The sequence below is a fragment of the Heteronotia binoei genome, chromosome 12 (genome assembly GCF_032191835.1).
Source record: "Heteronotia binoei isolate CCM8104 ecotype False Entrance Well chromosome 12, APGP_CSIRO_Hbin_v1, whole genome shotgun sequence".
NCBI classification, from domain to species: Eukaryota; Metazoa; Chordata; class Lepidosauria; order Squamata; family Gekkonidae; genus Heteronotia; species Heteronotia binoei.
The window spans coordinates 46,218,059-46,237,082 of NC_083234.1; the positions used below are offsets into that span (position 1 = coordinate 46,218,059).

The 19,024-nt window shown below is 40.9% G+C and overlaps 1 protein-coding gene across 2 annotated transcripts in view; it reads right to left on the reverse strand.

Moving 5' to 3' along the window:
• CNNM4 (cyclin and CBS domain divalent metal cation transport mediator 4) overlaps positions 1 to 19,024 on the reverse strand; it is a 53,075-nt gene that overhangs the window by 8,971 nt on the left and 25,080 nt on the right. For both annotated transcript variants that reach the window (XM_060251837.1, XM_060251838.1), the window contains exons 2-5: positions 6,045 to 6,188; positions 4,420 to 4,557; positions 2,113 to 2,282; positions 1,188 to 1,287 (exon numbers count right to left, since the gene is read on the reverse strand). In XM_060251837.1, coding sequence (XP_060107820.1) covers positions 1,188 to 1,287; positions 2,113 to 2,282; positions 4,420 to 4,557; positions 6,045 to 6,188 — 552 coding nt within the window. The remainder of the gene's footprint in view (positions 1 to 1,187; positions 1,288 to 2,112; positions 2,283 to 4,419; positions 4,558 to 6,044; positions 6,189 to 19,024) is intronic.

Consider the following 19,024-nt stretch of genomic DNA (forward strand, 5'->3'; position numbering starts at 1 on the left):
TTCCAAAGTTGGCCACAAGATGGCACAACTCTAGCATGTAATCTTGAAATGAAAACTAAAACGAGAATATTGTGCCCCAGGCAAATTCAGAAAGTCTCTGATTTATGGCAGGTAGGGCCAAACTGGCAGCCCATGAAAAAAATATGTGTGTCTTGGAGGCCTTACCCAATTTCTATCTATTAAAAATCATTACTACAGTTTCCTTAAAAGGAAAACAATAGTTTCAAATAGTCTGAAACAAAGATATCCCACAACGTAATGATAACATCTCTTTTGGATTCCATATAGTTTACATACATCATGCAAATGCAAACTGTGAAAATAGTGTGTAATGTCAGATCATGTGTACTCCTTAACTGGGGTTCCCTCATTGCCAGCTTTATCATCCAGTTCTTTCATTTTTATTCCATCTTTCCTCCAAGAAGCAGGTCTCTAGAGAGACAGCATTTAAAAAATCTAAATAAATAAGAAGCTAAGGAGCTCTGAGTCTCTCCCTTCTTCCATTGTTCCCTCATAACAACATGAGTAAAAAGCTAAGAAAAAGCGACTGGCCCAAGATTACGCATTGGGCTTCAGGGCTTCAGAACCCAGCACTCCACTGGGCAACTCTCTGACTAATACACCAAGCTGGCTGACGTTCCAAATTTTTGGCCATTTCTGAGGGAGTCAGTTTGAACCAAATAGGCCCGCAGCCTTCGGTCTACTGCCTGGAGAACCTTCAGTTGATTGCATTGCCAACAGGCTGGGAGAAAAATGTCCTGTCCCCTGAAGAGAGGCTTAAATTTGTACAAACATGCACCTGAAGCTTTCCACGGCATGGAGGTAGATAACAGCACTTGGCAAATAACATTGAGCATCAGGTAAATAGATAGGGCATTTTTCCCTCCAAGCAGCTGGCAACCCTATCCAGGAGAACAGAGTGACCAAAATATAGACAGAAGCAGCCTTATCCCTGATGTAGAACATCAAATATTAGACAGGCCTCTGGGCTGCCAGCTGCCCATCCCTGCCCTAGGAGACTCCAGCAAGAACTTCTCTGTGATTTAGGAATGGCTGCTCATTACACGGAAAACAAAGACTGTAGAAGAAACGCTGCCTGCTTCCCTCCCCACTCCTGCTGCTCCATGGCTCTTCTCACAGCCAGGTCCACCTCCCCTGCTCTCAAGCAAAACAGGGCTGCAGCTTACCTGTTGTAACTGTTGGGTTCAAGGCCATCACCCCATAATAGGAGAAGGGACCTGTTTCAAACTTCATGTTCTCCTTGCCGGCCTCCACTTCCACTTTACCCTGTAAAAAAAAGGGAGGGGTGGGGAGAGAGAGAGAACGAACACAGAACATTAGGCTCCAGGACCCGGTTGGCTTCACGGAGCAGGCAGGGACCTGGTTCCTAAGGGACAGATTTTCCTTCACTACTGATGCTCCCCTGCAAGAGGCAAACTCAGGAAACTATCAAATAAGTTTTAGGACCCACTCTGTTCATGCTGAATGATATGTCCAGCTACTGCCCTACAACTACACCTTCCCTAGAACTTTCTGTGAAACCTATTGCCTACTGAAGGTCTGAAAAAACACTAACCAGGAGCATTTTCTTTATTTTTCATTTATACCCTTTCTCCCCAAACTTAAGGCAGCTCATATGATTCTCTTTTCCTCCATTCTGTCCACTCAGAAGCCTTTGAGGTAAGTTAGGCTGAAAGAGTGTGACTGTCCCAAGGTCACCCAGTGAGCTTCCATGGCACGAGTGGAGACTGGAACTGGGGTCTCTCAGATACGAGTTCGACACTCTTAACCAGTACATCACACTGGCTCTCATTTTAGAATGAGTGACGAGGATAAGCAAAAGCAGAATTTCTCATGTGTTCACTAAATAGCCAGAAACTCTCCAGCCCTTTCAACAGCAATAGAGTGATTTAAAAACTTTACCTTGTTCACCCTCATGATAACCCTATGAGGCAGGGCTCTACTAATCTCTTTACTATACAGCAATTTGTTGGGATTCTTTTTGTAAGCACTGAAGAGATAATGCATAAAATACAACTAGTGGGAATGCTGGTGCTCCTCCTTATAAATTCAACCTTTCTTGGCTAAAGGGTTTAGGAGGGAGTGGGCTACCTGCAGGATGAGGATGAAATAGTCAGCTGGCTTGTTTCTGGTGAAGAGGAAGTGCTGAGGTGCCTTCTTGTTCTCCTCATCAAACTTCAGCTCCTGGATGACATCACGGTGTTTCAGCAGGCGAAGCAAAATCTTCTCAGAAATGAAGGCAGGGGTGAACTGGTTGACTTCTGTATAAAGAAAGAGAATGGGACTCAGCAATCAGGCCACAAGAACCATGTTCAAGGTGGACCTGGTGCCTCAGAGAGAGACTGGAGCCATTCTCAACAAGTCCAGTGAGAGGAAGCACAGACCACTCACACTCCTTCTCTCTCCCCTGTTTGTTTGGAAGCCACACTCTCTGGCATTGGTTTCTTTTCATGCCACCCTCCACAAACGCAACTACAGGAGCAACTTAATAAAGTATGTTGGCTAATGGAGGGCACTGGGTCAGTTCTAGCCCCCAGGATACTCTCTGCCCCCTCAGGTATCCACTTTAAAACAAAAAGACACAGAAAAGCAGAACTACTTGCAGGCTAATCTGGGAGGGGAAAGGGTTCAATTTACCATCTCTCATTCTGCACCCTCACTAGTTGCCGGCTAGGACTTTAGACACTGTACCTTCCCTCTCTGTGCTGGAATTCTCGTGTTATAACCTGCATATTTCTCTCTCTGTCTCTCTTTCTTTCTCTCAGAGCGGAACTCTTCCAGTGACCATGGTTTCCCCTCAAAGCTGGCTTTGCAAGAAGAGAAATGGAAAAGAAAACAGGCAGCTTTTCCCGAGCAGTCTGAAGAGAAGCCATCTTGCCGCACATGGTCTAAAACACAGGCAGGGCCCAACCTGAGGTAATAACCCCCCCAGAAACATGGAAATTAATTTGGTGCTATTTGTTGGCTTTGCTGTGAGAAACAGACACAGAAAAAAGAGGGGAGGAAACCACATAAACAGTCCCCATTCAATTCTAACCCACAGTAGACAGGATAATGGAGGGATAGCATACACAGAAGACAAATCCCCTGTAATTTCTGAATAAGACAGTGAGAATGACCTTTCAGTGTGGATTTCATATTAGCCTTTTAAATCTGATTTGGGCAGATTGTAGGCGACAGATTTGATGGGTTTTGAGGCACGATAGTAAAAGGAGATGAATGGAGGATGCCACATCAACGGAAAAGATGGATTTGGCCAGCACAGTCAGTAGCATGTGACTCATTAATGCCAATGAGCAGATGCTAAATAAAAATGACATTTAACAGTCCAATCCTGAGCAGAGATATTTCTTTCTAAGCCACCGGCTTCAATGGACTTAAAAGTGTATAGCTCTGTTTAGGATCACATTGTCAGCCAGCAATGTGTGTTAGCTTCAGCCATCAATACCTGAAATGATGTTCTGTGTCACTGTAAGGTAGAGATAGTTCCCTATGCAAGCACTGAGCCGTGACTGACCCATGAAGTGACACCACGTCATGTTTTCTTGGCAGCCTTTTTGTTATGGGGTGGTTTGCCATTGCCTTCCCCAGTCACCTACATTTTACCCCCAGCATGCTGGATACTCATTTTACTGACCTCAGAAGGATTGAAGGCTCAGTCATCCTTGAGCTGGCTAGCTGAACCCAGCTTTCACTGGGATCGAACTCAGGTCATGAGCAGAGTTTGGACTGCAGTACTGCATCACAGGGCTCCTGTGTCACTATAAATTTTAAAACTAAAAGACTGCTTACAGAGGAGGTTGCCCTCTGCATCTCTGTATGATCTACTGCCCCAGCTTTGCCTCCTTCCAGTCAGCTAATTCAACAGCATTTCTGCACCACGAATGACTGGATGAGCCCTTCACCCTACAGCATAAAGCAACAAAAGTATCTGCCTTTAGTTGGGCCATCTTCTCACATCTCTGCATCAGCCTTTCCTACTTCTAGTTAGGAAGGGCATCCAGACCAATGGAAGACATATGTAGAATCACAGTATATGGGCTCCTTAGAAGGTGGATGAGTCTCACTCTTACCTTCTCTATAAATAAATTTGGAGTGAAGTGCATCTTTAATGCAGAAAAAATAGTGTGCCTCAGCTATCAGAATTATGGAAACTTTTAATAATGTCCCCCATCTACTAAGACATAATTTAATAAGCAGTTAAAAGGCTGAATAGATGCCACATACCCAAAGCAAAAGCTAGCTGGCTGTTCCACAATCATACACCTCCTTGAAAAACTCTTTTGAAGCTTCAGATAGTCCAGAATGCTACCGTCACAAGAAGCTCTGATGGCCAAGCTGTCCTCAGGAATCCTCCCTTATACTAAAATCGCTGGTATTCATCAAGGCATCTCTTACCTGTAGAAAGAAACCGGTGAGCAGCCAGAAGAAGCTGTGGGGAGATCTTCACCTTGGACTCTGTGTCATTATCCTTGAAAGCAGAAAAGTCCCTCTTGTTCTTCTGATTGTTCACTCTCTTCTTGGTGCGGTTGTCAGCTGCAGAGAAGAAAAGGGATATGTGAAAAAGAAGGAGTGTTCTATGAGGTTTCCAAGGTACAACTCTAGTTAGGGGCAATGTTCCCTCTAAGAGTCTTGTGAGCAAAAATTCTACTTTGTGAGCTATGAGCATTAAAGTTGTGAGCTACTGCATAAATTATTGTGTTCCTGGGCCATTTTTCCTGAGCTAAGACAAAAATGTGTGAGCTGGAGGCTAAAAATCTGCAAGCTAGCTCACGCTAGCTCAGCTTAGAGGGAACACTGATTAGGGGATGTGCTTATTCCATGCTTCCATGTGCCCACCCCCAGGGTGCATAACTTAGATTTTTAGCTTTCCTATAATGTTTCTGGTCCTCAAGGTTACAGAACAAAATTTGGGAGGAAATGAAATCAGTGTCAAAATATAAATAAAGTGTCTACTATTAATGATTCTGAAATCAGGCTGTACCTGATAGTCAGAAAGTATCAAGAAACAGTTATTTGCTAAGGTGGCATGGCTCCCAGTGGCTTCCACTGAGTTCTATGGGCAAAACAGATGGTTGCAATATGGGACACAGTTAAGAGGAGACAAAACCTGCTTCTCACACAGGAAAATTCAGTCCAGCAATATGTGGACCTTCTTTTCTTCTTCCCTCCCTGGAATCTCACTGAGGGTGGCAAGACCTCACAGGGATATTTACATGCAAGTCTGTGTTTGAATCTGCTGTTGGGATGTTGTGTGGCTAAATTTCAGAGATAGAGGCTTCCAATTATATGAATATCCCCTGTGGGGGATTATTTACATTCTGGTGTGGATCCCTTTTCCCCAAGCTCTTGGTGAAACCATTTTTGAGAGGGATGGCTCCCCCTCCCAAAAAAGAGAAATATATTCATGCCTACTTTCAATCAGTAAGTCACTGCGCTGGGGCAAATTTCCTAAATCTTCCCCAGAAGATGGGAACATCCTTATCAGTCATGGAATTAGGAGCAGGGCCCAAAAGAAGACATTTCTCTGTCATGCCTTGACTACTGGCCTAATTTTAATCCTCTGTATCTCTTTTGTTTTTGTCATTACATAAGGTAGTTAGAATAGTTTGTCCTGTTTCCCATACCTAAATTAAAGCCTTGTTTTGAGGTCATGGTTTAGATTTGTAAATGGGAAGATTATGACCTTGTGACTACTGCTAATTTTTGGGATCTATCTTTCCTTGCAGCAAGGGAATCAGGAAAATTGTACACATTGGGAAAAATAAAAATCAATGGCATACAGTGTTAAAATTCAGCCCCCACCAGTCATTTCTCAAAGACAAGCTATGAAGGAGAACTGTGCCTCTTTGGTCTATGGGCCCTAATGACAGCTCCATGAGGCATCAGGATGTGCTTTCTTTCAGGGGCCACGCAGCTCCTTAAGTAGACTGAAGGGCAGTGTGTGGAAAAGACGTCACCAGCTGTCTGTTCCTAGACAGATATTTTCTTTTTAAGAAAGTGGGATTTTGAATGAACGTAACTGTACATATCCGACTCATCCAGGATCTCCGACTTGATTATCTCCTCAATGACATCCTCCAGGGTCACCAGGCCCAGCACCTCATAGAAGGGGTCGCCTTCGCCTTCGTTGTTCACTTTCTGGACAATGGCCAGATGAGATTTTCCTGAGGAAGATGCACATCTTGGTTATTACACTGCTGCAGTAAATATCACAAAAACTTTGTGCTGTTGTATGACAGAAATCCAACTTGAAAATGCATTGCTTCTGGCAGCACTGCAGGATTCTGGGAAAATAAGAGCACAGCCGTTTCACTACTTGCTAGGAAAACACCTATGTGGACTTCCTGTATAGGCAGAACTGTTTATGGTCTTTTAATTGGAGAGATCTGACAGATGTTGTTAGAATCTGCTTGAATCAAAACCAAGGACCTCTTGTGACCAGTATGGTATGGTGAACCAGAAAATGAATGGGTAATATTGCCTCACCTGCTTTCATCATGACCCCACCACCTATGGCACCAGTCCAATGATGCTACTTAACCTGGCCTGGTATAGATATATCTGTGCCAGATCTGGGTCCTTGGGTGGGAACAGAATTGCTAGCCTTGCTCTAAACATGCCTATCAGCCAACTTTATATGCTCCTGCCTTCCTCCAAGTCTGCCTGCTTCTCTACCTTTTTGCCTGCATCCTTGATTCGCAAACCATTTTGGCCAGTCTGCTGGGCTCAGACTTTGGCCTGAAATCAGTTCTATCTCCAAATAGGCCCCCAAAAGATCTGCCTCAGTGCTTCCCTGACCTCCCCAGATGCTCATTTGCTAGGGTTTCCAATCTCCAGGAAGAACCTGAAATTCTCCCAGCATTATAACTGATCTCCAAACTACAAAAATCAGTTCCTCTGAAGGAAATGGCAGTTTTGGGATAGTAGAATTTATGGTATTACATCCCTGCTGAGTTCCTCCTCCTCAAACTCTACCCTGGTACCACTACTAAATCTCCAGGAATTTCCCAAGCTGGGGTTGGCAAACCTATCAGTTGCCTATGGACCAGGGTTGAGATTTCAAAGCAATTTTATGAGCATGTATCATGCTCAGTTTGGTGTAGTGGTTAAGTGTGCGGACTCTTATCTGGGAGAACCGGGTTTGATTCCCCACTCCTCCACTTGCACCTGCTGGAATGGCCTTGGGTCAGCCATAGCTCTGGCAGAGGTTGTCCTTGAAAGGGCAGCTGCTGTGAGAGCCCTCTCCAGCCCCACCCACCTCACAGGGTGTCTGTTGTGGGGGAGGAAGGTAAAGGAGATTGTGAGCCACTCTGAGACTCTTCGGAGTGGAGGGCGGGATATAAATCCAATATCTTCTTCTTCTTCTGTGAAGCTACTAGGCCTGTTATCTTTTTTCAGGAGGTAAGATCCTAGATCACTGCCAGAGTCTGTTTACAAATCTTACTCCAGAAAAGCTACCCAGAGAACTAAAAGAATGTCCATGCATTAAGCACACAGAACCTGAGAGTGTCCACAGTTATACTGCTATCAGCCTCCAAGTATGAAAAACTGTTCTAGCTGAAGAAGTCAGTGTAGGAACTGAAGGAGCAGTGCTCCACACTGAACCACAATGAACTATCTTGGAGACCAACTTGGGGGGGAGGGAGGGGAGGTGACTGAGGTATAATTGTGACAAAGGCCAGATTCCCTTTCCAGGTTTGCACAGGTCAAGAAGTCATGCTTGTCACCCCAAGTAATTTCAACAGAATCAGCAAGAGAAAGAGAACTGTTCAGAGGTAGTGGAAGAAGGTCCTCACACAACAGCAGATTGAAAGTGCCTCTCACACAACACACCTTGTTTCTCACACTCAAAGCATTCACACAACACAATGGAGGATCAGTTAGTGTAATTCTAAATGTTATTACAGCATTAAAGAAAAGGGGCAATTAGGAACCAAAGGGGCTCCAATTAGGGAGAGAGAAAGCCCACCCCACCCACAGCGAGAAAGGGAGAGACCTCCCACACTCAGTTTGCTACTGCTTCGTGAGATGATTTTTCTTATTACAGATAAACCTCCCTCCCAATGCCTTTTCCCCAAAACTAAAATGGCTTCAGGCAGGCCTCATTTCTCCCACTGGAGAAAAAGTATATGTATATGGTTCCAATCCAGATTGGACTTGAAACTGGATAATTAAGTTTGAAAAGATGCTGCAAACCTACAGAAACACACACATCTGATTTGACTCTAACTGGGTCTCAGGTAGAAAAGGGCTTTTTCCCTCAATGTCCACCGCCTCAGCTCCTTTAACTGGAGGTGCTAGGAACTGAACATGAGATCTTACACACGCAAAGCAGATACTCTACCACTGCTCCACAGTAGGTCCCTTCCCTGAGCAGTTATTTGGATAGGTAAGCCAGATTAAAAAGTCTGAGCCTGCTCAATGGCTAGTGTGAGGAAATGGCCATGTCAGTCTGACCCTCCCACCTGTCCTTGTACCCAGGCCAGCAGGAGAACCATGGGAGGCAAAAATGATGCTGTCAAGTCTGCTGAAAACCCAGATGTGGCGTCATCTGACATGCTAGAAATTTTACGGTAACAATACTATAATTCTTCCAGAGTATCAGCTGATGCACTGATGTCTGGGTTTTTGCCCAAAGGCGATGTCTGTGTGTTGTGTCATCCCATCTGCCCCTTGCCCCATCCCCAAAATGCCCAGGGGTGTCAGGAGGTGGACTAACAACTCTATGGGGGAAAGAGTTTCACTCAACAGTCTCAAAACCTCAGCACCCAAGATTGTCATAACAATATTGAGGATGCAAACCTCTCATGGCATAAGGAGACAAGACAAAATATTATTATTCATTGACTTTCAAATGATTTCCCTTCCACATAGAACTGCCTGCTTAAGAACACCTGTGTGTAGGCCAAAGAATGTGTGCCTGTTGCAGGGGGTTCTTAGGTCTGTTCTAGGGTGCAATCCGGTCTTAGTGAGGGCAGATCAAGCCTGCTGAGCTCTCCTTTCACCCTCTGCAGAATGCTCCCAAGAACACACTCAGCACTTGAAGAGGATGGTGGCTCCAATGTTAAGTTCACTGTCCAAATCTGGCTGATAGTTACTGTTGTGTAGCAGCTACAGTGTTGGACTAGGATAATGGAGGCCTGGTTTAAATCCACACTGCTGTGAAACTCACTGGGGCTTCACATGCTAGCAAAGTTAATGGGTTATACATTTTACGATCTTAAAACGGTAAAATAAGTTTGTTTGGTAAGAAAATATTATATGTATTTCCCAACATTTTAATTCCTCTCCCCCCTGGATCTCCTTCACTTCTTCGCAAGTAGAAATTGACATCTCTAGGTATAAATAAGGAAAAGGCTGCTGTTTAATCTGTTAAGTGCCACCATCAGAAAATGCACGCCTAATTAAAACATAGTGCTGGTTGGAAATAAGAGATGTGATTAAAAAATTGCTGGGAATCAAGAATGGTCACTGAAAGAAACTGGAGATATAATAAAAAGCTATCTGTAGGAGAATGGCTTCTTTAAAAGTTGCCTTGTTATGTTAATGGACAATATGACCATTCTTTATAGAAAGAAGCACAAGAGCTAAAAAGTTATTTAAGGAAAGCTGGCAATGATGGATTTCCTGTTGAAATACAAATAATCAGGACTTTTTTTCCTAGCAGGAACTCCTTTGCATATTAGGCCACACACCCCCATGTAGCCAATCCTCATGGAGCTTAAAGTAGGCCCTGGAATGAGCCCTGTAAACTCTGGAGGATTGGCTACATCAGGGGTGTGTGGCTTAATATGCAAAGCAGTTCCTGCTAGAAAAAAAACCCTGCAAATAATCCTACCATTAGGAACACAAGAGAATCGTGGAGTTGAAAGGAGCCTTGCAGGCCAGGTATTCCAACCTCCCACCCAATGCAGAAAATCAGTAGCTGGAACATTCCTAACAGGAGAGAAAAGCAGGGCCGGATTAACAATTAGGCCAGGAAGCACTGACCTAAGGCCCCCATGCCTTTGAAGCCCCAGATCAGCTTTCTCCCCCCCCCCCCCCCAGTTTTCCCCCCGCTTGCAGCCCTCTCAGCCTGCACATGCAGCCAGCAACTGAGCCGCTCTTTGCCCAACTTGCCTGGTGTGGCTGCTGTTGGCATTGTCACCAAGTTTGCCTCTCCCCTGCAGCTTTGTCAAAGAGGCTTTGTCAAAGAGAAGGTGCCTGCAGGCTGCAGTGGGGACCATGGGTGGTGGGGCGGGTGCTCCAACTCTGAGATAATTTGCAAGGGGGCCCCCAAGATTTTGACAGCCCAGGGGCCTCCACAGGGTTTAATCTGGCACTGGAGAAGTCTGCACCTCCACCCCCACGGTAATGGAGTCCATTGTCAAACTGTTCATATGGTTAGGAAGCTTCTACCAATATTCAACTGAAATCTCTCCCCTGGTAGCTTAAATGTGTTCTAAAATATTTGTTTTTTACTTACTTCATTTATACCTTGCCTTTCTCCCCAATGGGGACTCAAAGTGGCTAACAGCATTCACTTCTCCTCCACTGTATCTTCACAACAACCTGTGAATAGGTTAGTTTGAGAGAGTGTGACCATCCCAAGGTCACCCTGCAAGCTTCCATGGCAAATTGTGGATCTGAACCCACATCCAACACTCTAATCAATCCATCATACAGGCTTTTTGTAGAAGGAACATATTTTAAGTGTTTTTTTTAATTCCTTTGAATTATTGCAAGAATTGATTGCACTTGTCTTGTCTCCTATTACTAATGGCTTAATTAATTAGCAAATATTAACCAATTTATCAACCATGATTTAGCCACAAACACACTGGTTTAACAAGAGCATTAATTCCATGTTTCTAATTCTGCCAGAAATCAGCAGGGCTTAAAAAGTGCTTTTGGTTTGGCTGGATTGTATACCATTCATTAATCATCACTTCCTTGGGCCCTTTTGGAGGAAAGGTAGTGGTGGGGGAAATAACTAACACTGGTGATTTTTTAATTGATCTTATTTTACAAAAGTTTATATCCTGTCCTTCTGCCCTCACAAAGGTTACCATGTAATTTTTTGGGGAGGGATTTTTGAAGGGGGAAGCTACCAGCTACATTCTCTGATGTGCATTGTCATTGATTAGAATGAGAAAATAAAATAAAATCAGTTTGTTTAAGATGTCCCCCCACCCAGCACATAATTAAAGGAAAAGACATTGTATCCAGAGCTTTGCCAGAAATCTATGAATGAAGTTTCAAAGGCATTGAATAGCAGATGAGTGTTTTAGTGCCACATCTATCATTCGCAACACTAATCTATCCCTGATTAACTGAATCCTTGGAATCAGATACTTTTCAACAGGCTGCAGTCTACTTGCCTGCACTGTGGGATACAGACACATCATGTGCCAAACATGGAAAACTAAAGATTAGCTACAGAGCTTGGGGCTATATAGCAATGACAGTCAGTGAAGCCTGGATGTGGGGAACACTAAATCCAAGAGCTTTAACGCTTCATGCAGGTGCTTTCACCCACCCTCCTTTTCCCATCATAGCAGCATCTAGAGGTGGGTTGCTGAGGCATGATATTTTCCCCCTAAGTTAAAACAGGAGCCACATATCAGCTCTTCCATCTATGACGGTTTACTCATTGAATAAAAGAATACCTGCTCTCAAATGAAAGGGGTCTATCCAGAACAGAGACTCCTGAAGAAACAAAACAGGCAACCTCCTTTGAGGGTAGGTAATTTTGATATGCTTCATCTTAATCAAGTGTGGCTGAATACTCCAGTCACAACAGATGTAGTAAACAAGCAAGAAATACCTGTCCCCAGCAGAGGGTGGTTGGCAGGAGGCAAGGTCAGAACCACAAATCATACAGATTTACCACAAGCAGCCCCCTATGTGGGTGGAAACTTTGGGCTCCACAGGGGAAATTAGTTTAGTTCTCAAACAGTTCGGTACCAACTGTAGTCCTGCAGCATACTGCAATGATGCAACCCATACAATTGTTAAGAGTGCTCGGAATAGCAGCAGTGCTGGAAGTCACAGGCCAGAGATTAAAAACCAAATCCTTCTTTGCAGCAGAAAAGAACATGACCTCTCACCTCTGGAAGGCAGTTGCCAATTACCCCACACATGCACTCAGGGCTCTGTGCAGCAGCAAACTATCATTTTTGTCCCAAGATCAACACGCAGGTTGTGTTGTTAATTTATTCATTTGAAGGCATTTATACCCTGCTTTTCTGCCAAACTGGCTTCCAAAGCAGCTTATAATTAATGTTGATCACAATTTCGATTCAGGACCATTACTGAGATGTGTTTGTTTTCACCTAAACAATTAATAAAACTTTACCAATACTGCAGAAACTACTAATATTAAGGAGATTGGGTTATCAAGTTGGTAATATGATTGTCAACCTCCAAGTCCAGAGATCAGTTCCCCTGGAAAAAATGGCAGCTTTGGAAGGTAGACTGTATGGTCCTCTCAAAGGTCCCCCCCCCCCCAATATCTCCAGGAATTTCCCAACTTTTGTTGGAAGATACGATGGCAGGAAAATGTCCCAGAACTAAGTATGCCCAATACTCTTATGTCAACTTGCCAGCTGCTGAGGGGAGGGGGCGTTAGATGATGGGCCTAAAGGCTTCCCTCCTGGAAATGTGCCCCAATAAAAATAACCTAACAGTACAGATGATTTTCCCCAAAAGCTGTCAAGGCCTGGTATTGTTAGTGTAGCTTTGACTGCTTCTACACAGTACTTTTTTCTGGAGCATCCACATAATGTCATCCCCAAATTGTCCACTTTCCAGGTTTTCTCTTGCTTTACTCCAATCTTTCCCAATTTTGGTCCAATACCAGTTCTTTGGAAAGATTGCAGTCAATGTGTATTTGCATGCTATGGAGATAGGAAAGCAAGCATTTTTACCTTGGCACTATTTCCATGCCTCATCCTTTTTCAAAATAGCAGCAACAAACGACTTCCGGGATTTGGAGAATGCTGAGCTGACCTGCCTCTCTAAGGGGGGGGGGGGCAGACTGGAGCTTCTGTTCGGGGTAGTAAAGGGCAAATTTTTGCCTTCTGCTTTCTTTTCTCAGTGAGAGATTAATCCAAGATATGCACAGGAAACTTTGAGGTGATTTACCTTGGCTAAAAGGGAGTCCCGGGGGGGGGGGCTCCTTTGAGGCTTTGAGGGAACCCCGGAGAACATCTGATGCTGTACAAGACCAGTGTTGATTTGGATAACCTTAGAAAAAGGTACTGATTGCTATCTACCATTCCGGGACTATTTTAAAGCAAACAAAATAATATTAGAAGGTGGGAAAGAGAAAGTTTGAAAGCTTGGAAGAAGAAGAGGAGAAGGGGTGAATTTTGGACTTTGTTAAATTAAGGACAGTGTTAAAAATTGGAAAGGAATTTATTGTTTTGTCTACCTGCGGTCGTGGAGTGAAAGCACCATCGTCAGAGATCTGCAGTTTCTACAGTCAAGTATCGTGAGACTTTGTTACCAGTGAGAACGTGACTTGGGGCAAGCAAAGCAGGAAGTAACTATTGAAGAAGTGGACCTACTCTAGGATTGTTTTACCATAGAAAAACACTGACGGCCATTACTGGGAGGCTAAATTTTTAAAAAAATAATATCTGAGCCTTGGAAGGACGGAGGACGGCGAAATTAGGCTCATTTGAAAGGGCAAGTTCTAATCTATCAAACCTGATTTTCGCTGTTTTTTTAAAGTCAGAGTCAAAGGTAACCTGTGTAAGGGCTGCCTCATTGGAGAAGATGCAAGAGCAGTTGGAAGCAATAGAAGCTAGGATGATGAAAGGGGTGGAAAAGATGATGAATGCTTGCAAAAAAGAACTTTAAAAAGATAGAGGACTTTAAAAAAGAAATGGAAGAGCTTAGAAAGGAAACAGTGGTGGTGTCAAAAAAAGTAGAGGAGGTAGAAGGGAAAGTAGAAAGGAATTCCACCTTATTAAAAATGCAAGAAAAAATAACAATCCATGACTGTAAATTGATGGAGACACAAATACGTCTGAGAGGAGTACCTGAAGAAGAAGGGACAGACTTAAAAGAACATGTAATAAAAATAATTGCTGATTTCTTGGAGGAAGATCCTGAAGGGACTAGAAATATGTATGATTATACGTATAGAGTGAATTCATCATATGCCAAGAAAAATAACTTACCAAGAGATGTGGTTATAAGATATATGACAAAAGAAATGGTGGGGAAAATCTTGAAAGAAAATTTTGAAAAGACATTGATAGTGGGAGGAAGCAGAGTAAGAATAATGAAAGAATTGCCAAGACAAGTGATAAATGATAGGAGAACATATAAGAAATTAACAGAAAAACTACGTGACAATGGAATGAGGTACAGATGGATAATACCTGAAGGTTTGAGCTTTGAGCTACAAGGAAGAAGGATTACAATTACAAATACACAGCAGCTGCATAAATTTTATGAAGAGAATAAAGAATTTGCACCATGATGGATTATAAATTATTATCTTGGAATGTAAATGGACTAAATTCACCACAAAAAAGAAAGGCAATATTTCATTGGATTTAAAAACAAAACTGTAATATAATTTGCTTACAAGAAGTTCATATTAAACAAAAGGATTATAATTTTTTTATGGAATAAACAATTGGGACTGGAATTTTTTTTATTGGCTGAACAGAAGAAAAGGGGTGTGATTTTTTATATTAAACAAGAATTGGACCCAAAAAATAATATTTAAAGATAAAGATGGAAGATTTGTGGCTGTGGAAGTAATAATAAATGAGAGAAAAACTTTATTATTGGGACTGTATGCACCAAATGGTGCAAAAGATGTTTTTTTTTAAGACATTATAAAAAAACTTGATGAAGTGACATATGACCAGGTCATGATTATGGGAGACTTTAATGGAACAATTCAGAATACAGTGGACAGATCTGGGGAAAAAAATAATAAAGAAGGAAATTTCCAAAATCCTTCTTTGAACTGGTTAAACAAGAAAACTTGGAAGACATATGGAGAAAATTTAATCCTGAAGTATGAGATTATACATTTTTTTCAGCAAGACATAATACTTTTTTTAGAATTGACATGTTATGGGGTACAAATGACTTAGGCCTTATAACTAAGAAAATAGAGATCTTACCGAAGATAGGTGCAGATCATAACCCAATATTAAGGACTACAAAATTGTCTAAAAAAGTGAGAAGATGGAGATTAAATGAAGATTTACTACAAAATAAAGAATTAGTGACATCTCTAGAAAATGAAACTAAAGCTTTCTTCCGAATATATGATAAAGATGATATAGAATTTCAGATGGTGTGGGATGCTTATAAAGCCGTAATGAGAGGAATATTGATTACATTAAACAATAAGGACAAAAGGGCAAAAGAAAAACAGATGTTGGACATTCAAAATGAAATAAGGGGAACTGAGGAAAAGGCCAGGGAAAAAGAAAATTATAAGGGAAATTACAATACTACAAGCACAAATGAGACATTTGTTAAATAAGGAATTGGAATGGAATTTGAAAAAATTACAACAGACGTCCTTTGAGGGAGCGAATAAACCTGGAAAGTATTTGGCCTGGCAACTGAAGAAAAAGAGAGGAAGTAAAATTATTAATAAAATTAAAATAGCACCCTTAACTGAATATATGGAAAAATTTTTGAATGATCCAATTGAAAAAATAGAAATTGAAGCAGCGATTAATGCAATGAAAATTGGAAAAGCACCTGGGCCAAATGGATATACGGCAAAAAATTTTAAAATTTTTAAAGAAGAATTAGTACCGAAACTTCAAAAATTGATGAATATGATAAGAATAAAAGGGAAAATACCAAATACATGGAAGGAAGCTGTAATTTCTTTGATTCCTAAGGAAGATAGAGATGTCATGAATGTAAAGAACTATAGACCAATTTCATTACTAAATAATGACTATAAGATATATAAAAGAATTTTGGCAGAACGACTTAAACAATATTTGATAAATTTCATAAAGGAAGACCAAGCCGGATTTCTCCCTAAAAGGCAAATAAGAGACAATATTAGAACTGTTGTAAATACTGTAGAATATTACGAAAGATATCCAGAGAAGGAAGTTGCATTATTCTTTGCGGATGCAGAGAAAGCTTTTGACAATTTGAACTGGGACTTTATGTTTGCAGTAATGGAGAAAATAGAGTTTGGGGAAAACTTTATAAGAATGATAAAGGCAATATATACTGAACAACGTGCAAGGTTATGTATAAATGCAGATCTTACAGATGAAATGATAATCAGCAAAGGTACAAGACAAGGTTGTCTGCTTTCACCTTTATTGTTTATAATGACTCTTGAAATTTTATTGATGCAAATACAAGATGATAAAGAAATAGAAGGGTTGAGAGTTAAAGGATTTATTTACAAATATAGAGCATTTCCAGATGATATAATGTTTATAAATGAAAATCCTACACAAGTAACACCTTTGTTGTTAGCTAAAATACAAGAATATGGAGAACTGGTGGGATTTTATGTTAATAAAGAAAAATCAAAATTTTTATGTAAAAATATGCAAGTAAATAAACAAAAGGAGTTGCAGAGACTAACAGGATGTGAAGTTACCTCTAAAGTAAAATATTTGGGTGTGGAAATAAAAATGAAGAATATTGACCTGTTCAAAAATAACTATGAAAAGCTATGGCGTAAAATGGATGAAGATATGATAAAATGGAATAAGTTTAACTTGTCATTGCTTGGAAGAATAGCTGCAATTAAGATGAATATTTTGCCGAGAATAATGTATTTGTTTCAAACTATTCCGATTGTGAAAGACAGTAAACAATTTAACAAATGGCAAAGGAAGATTTTGGAATTTGTATGGGCTGGGAAGAAACCAAGGATTAAAATGAAAGTTTTAATAGATGCTAAAGAAAGAGGAGGATTCCAATTACCAGATTTAAGATTATATTATGAAGCAGTTTGTTTAGTGTGGATAAAAGATTGGTTGACGCTGTTGAATAAAAAACTTTTAGTGTTGGAAAGTCATGAAAATAAATTTAGCTGGCACGCTTATATGTATTATGGGAAGAAAAGGATGGATAGTTTTTTCTCTCACCATTATATAAGAAATAATTTGTTGAATATTTGAATGAAATATAAGTAATATGGTGATGAAAGAAAACCATTATGGATAGTGCCAGCAGAAGTGATAAAAATAACAGCTGAGACAGGTGAGGAAAAATGGCTGTCATACAATCAACTATTAAAATTACAAAGTGGCAAAATAGAATTGAAAACTGCAGGAATAAGATGAGAGCAAACAGAAATAAAAAAAGTTCTGCTTGGAGATAATGAAAAATTAATTTCAAAAACGTATAAGTTACTTTTAAAATGGTCTACAGAAGATGAAGTAGTGAAATCTCGAATGATTAAATGGGCAATAAATGTAAATAAAGAAATACAGATGGATATATGGGAATATTTATGGAAGAACTCTATGAAACTTTCAACGTCAGAGCATTAAAGAGAACTGTTTTAAAATGATGTATAGATGGTATATGACTCCTAAAAAATTGGCAAAGATGAATAACAAGATGCCAGACAGATGTTGGAAATGCAAAAACATGAAGGTTCTTTCTACCATATGTGGTGGACTTGTGAAAGAGCGAAAAAGTATTGGCAGATGATCCAACAAGAAATTTCTAGGATCTTGGGATATGAATTCTAGAAAGCTGCAGAGACTTTTCTGTTGGGATTACAAATGGAAACATTTCCAAAAGAAGATAGAACTATAATTTGATACTTGCTTTCAGCTGCTAGGACACTATATGCGCAGTTATGGAAGCAAGAAAAAATACCCCAAAAAATGGGATTGGATTGTAAAAGTTATGACAAGGAGTGAGATGGACAAATTAACAAGAACTCTGAGACTATGATTTAGAAGATTTTTAAAGGGAGTGGAAAAAATTTAGAAGTTATGTAGAAGACAAGTGGAAAGTAAAAGGACTTTGGACAATTTTTGATAATGATTAAACTTTAGAAGAAAGAAGAATATTAATTTTAGTTCTTAGTAATTAACGGTACCTTTTAATGTTAGTATTTTGAGTAAATAACACTGGCAGGGGTCAAGTAACGGGAGAGGGGTGATTAGAAAGAAGCATATGGGATAGATGAAAAGAAGTTATTAATGAAAATTGTTACCATATGTTATCAATAAAATTGTTTAAAACAAAATATCAGCAACAAACTACAATGTAGTGCTGTAACAATCCATTTCCATGCTCTGCTAACTCACTAAATTCCCAGCTTTCTTTTTATAAACAAGTCTCTAGCCCAGGGGCGTCAAACATGCAGCCTGGGGGCTGAATCAGGCCCCTAGAGGGCTCCTATCAAATCCCTGAGCAACTGGTTGTTGTCTGCTTCCTTCTCCCTCTCTCTTGCTTCCTTCTGCAACTCAGCTTGCTCTACAAGGCTTGCTCAATTGCACAGGAGTTACAGAGCAAAACCTCAATTTTCTCCATTGGTTGAAGCTTCTCCCCCTCCTGGTCCCCCCTGGGGAAGGAGGGAAAGAGCCAGGTCCCTGGATCCCATGGGAGAAATACAAAGAAAGCACCTTTAAGACCAACAAGGGCCAATGTTTTAAGTTTTTAAAAAAATCTTTAGTCATGTTGGTCTGTGTCCTTTAAAAAGTTTATATCCCTAATCTTAAATAGGTACACACATGGCTTGGCCTGACATAGCCCAGCCAGGTCTCATTTATGTCAGATCCGTCCCTCATAAGAAATGAGTTTGACACCCCTGCTCTAGCCCTTTCCACTGCAGACGTATAAATGGTGTACCTTTCCCATTATATTTCTGCAACCAAATGCAGAGACTTACTTTTTTTATTATTTTTGCATGAAGCTGGAAATTTAGTGGTGCTAGCAGGAGTGGAAATAGTTGTAACATTTTGCTGATTTTTTTAAAAAGGCTGGAAAAGCCTTCCAGTTGGTTGTGTGTGTGCAGCAATCAGAGAAAATTGAGGCA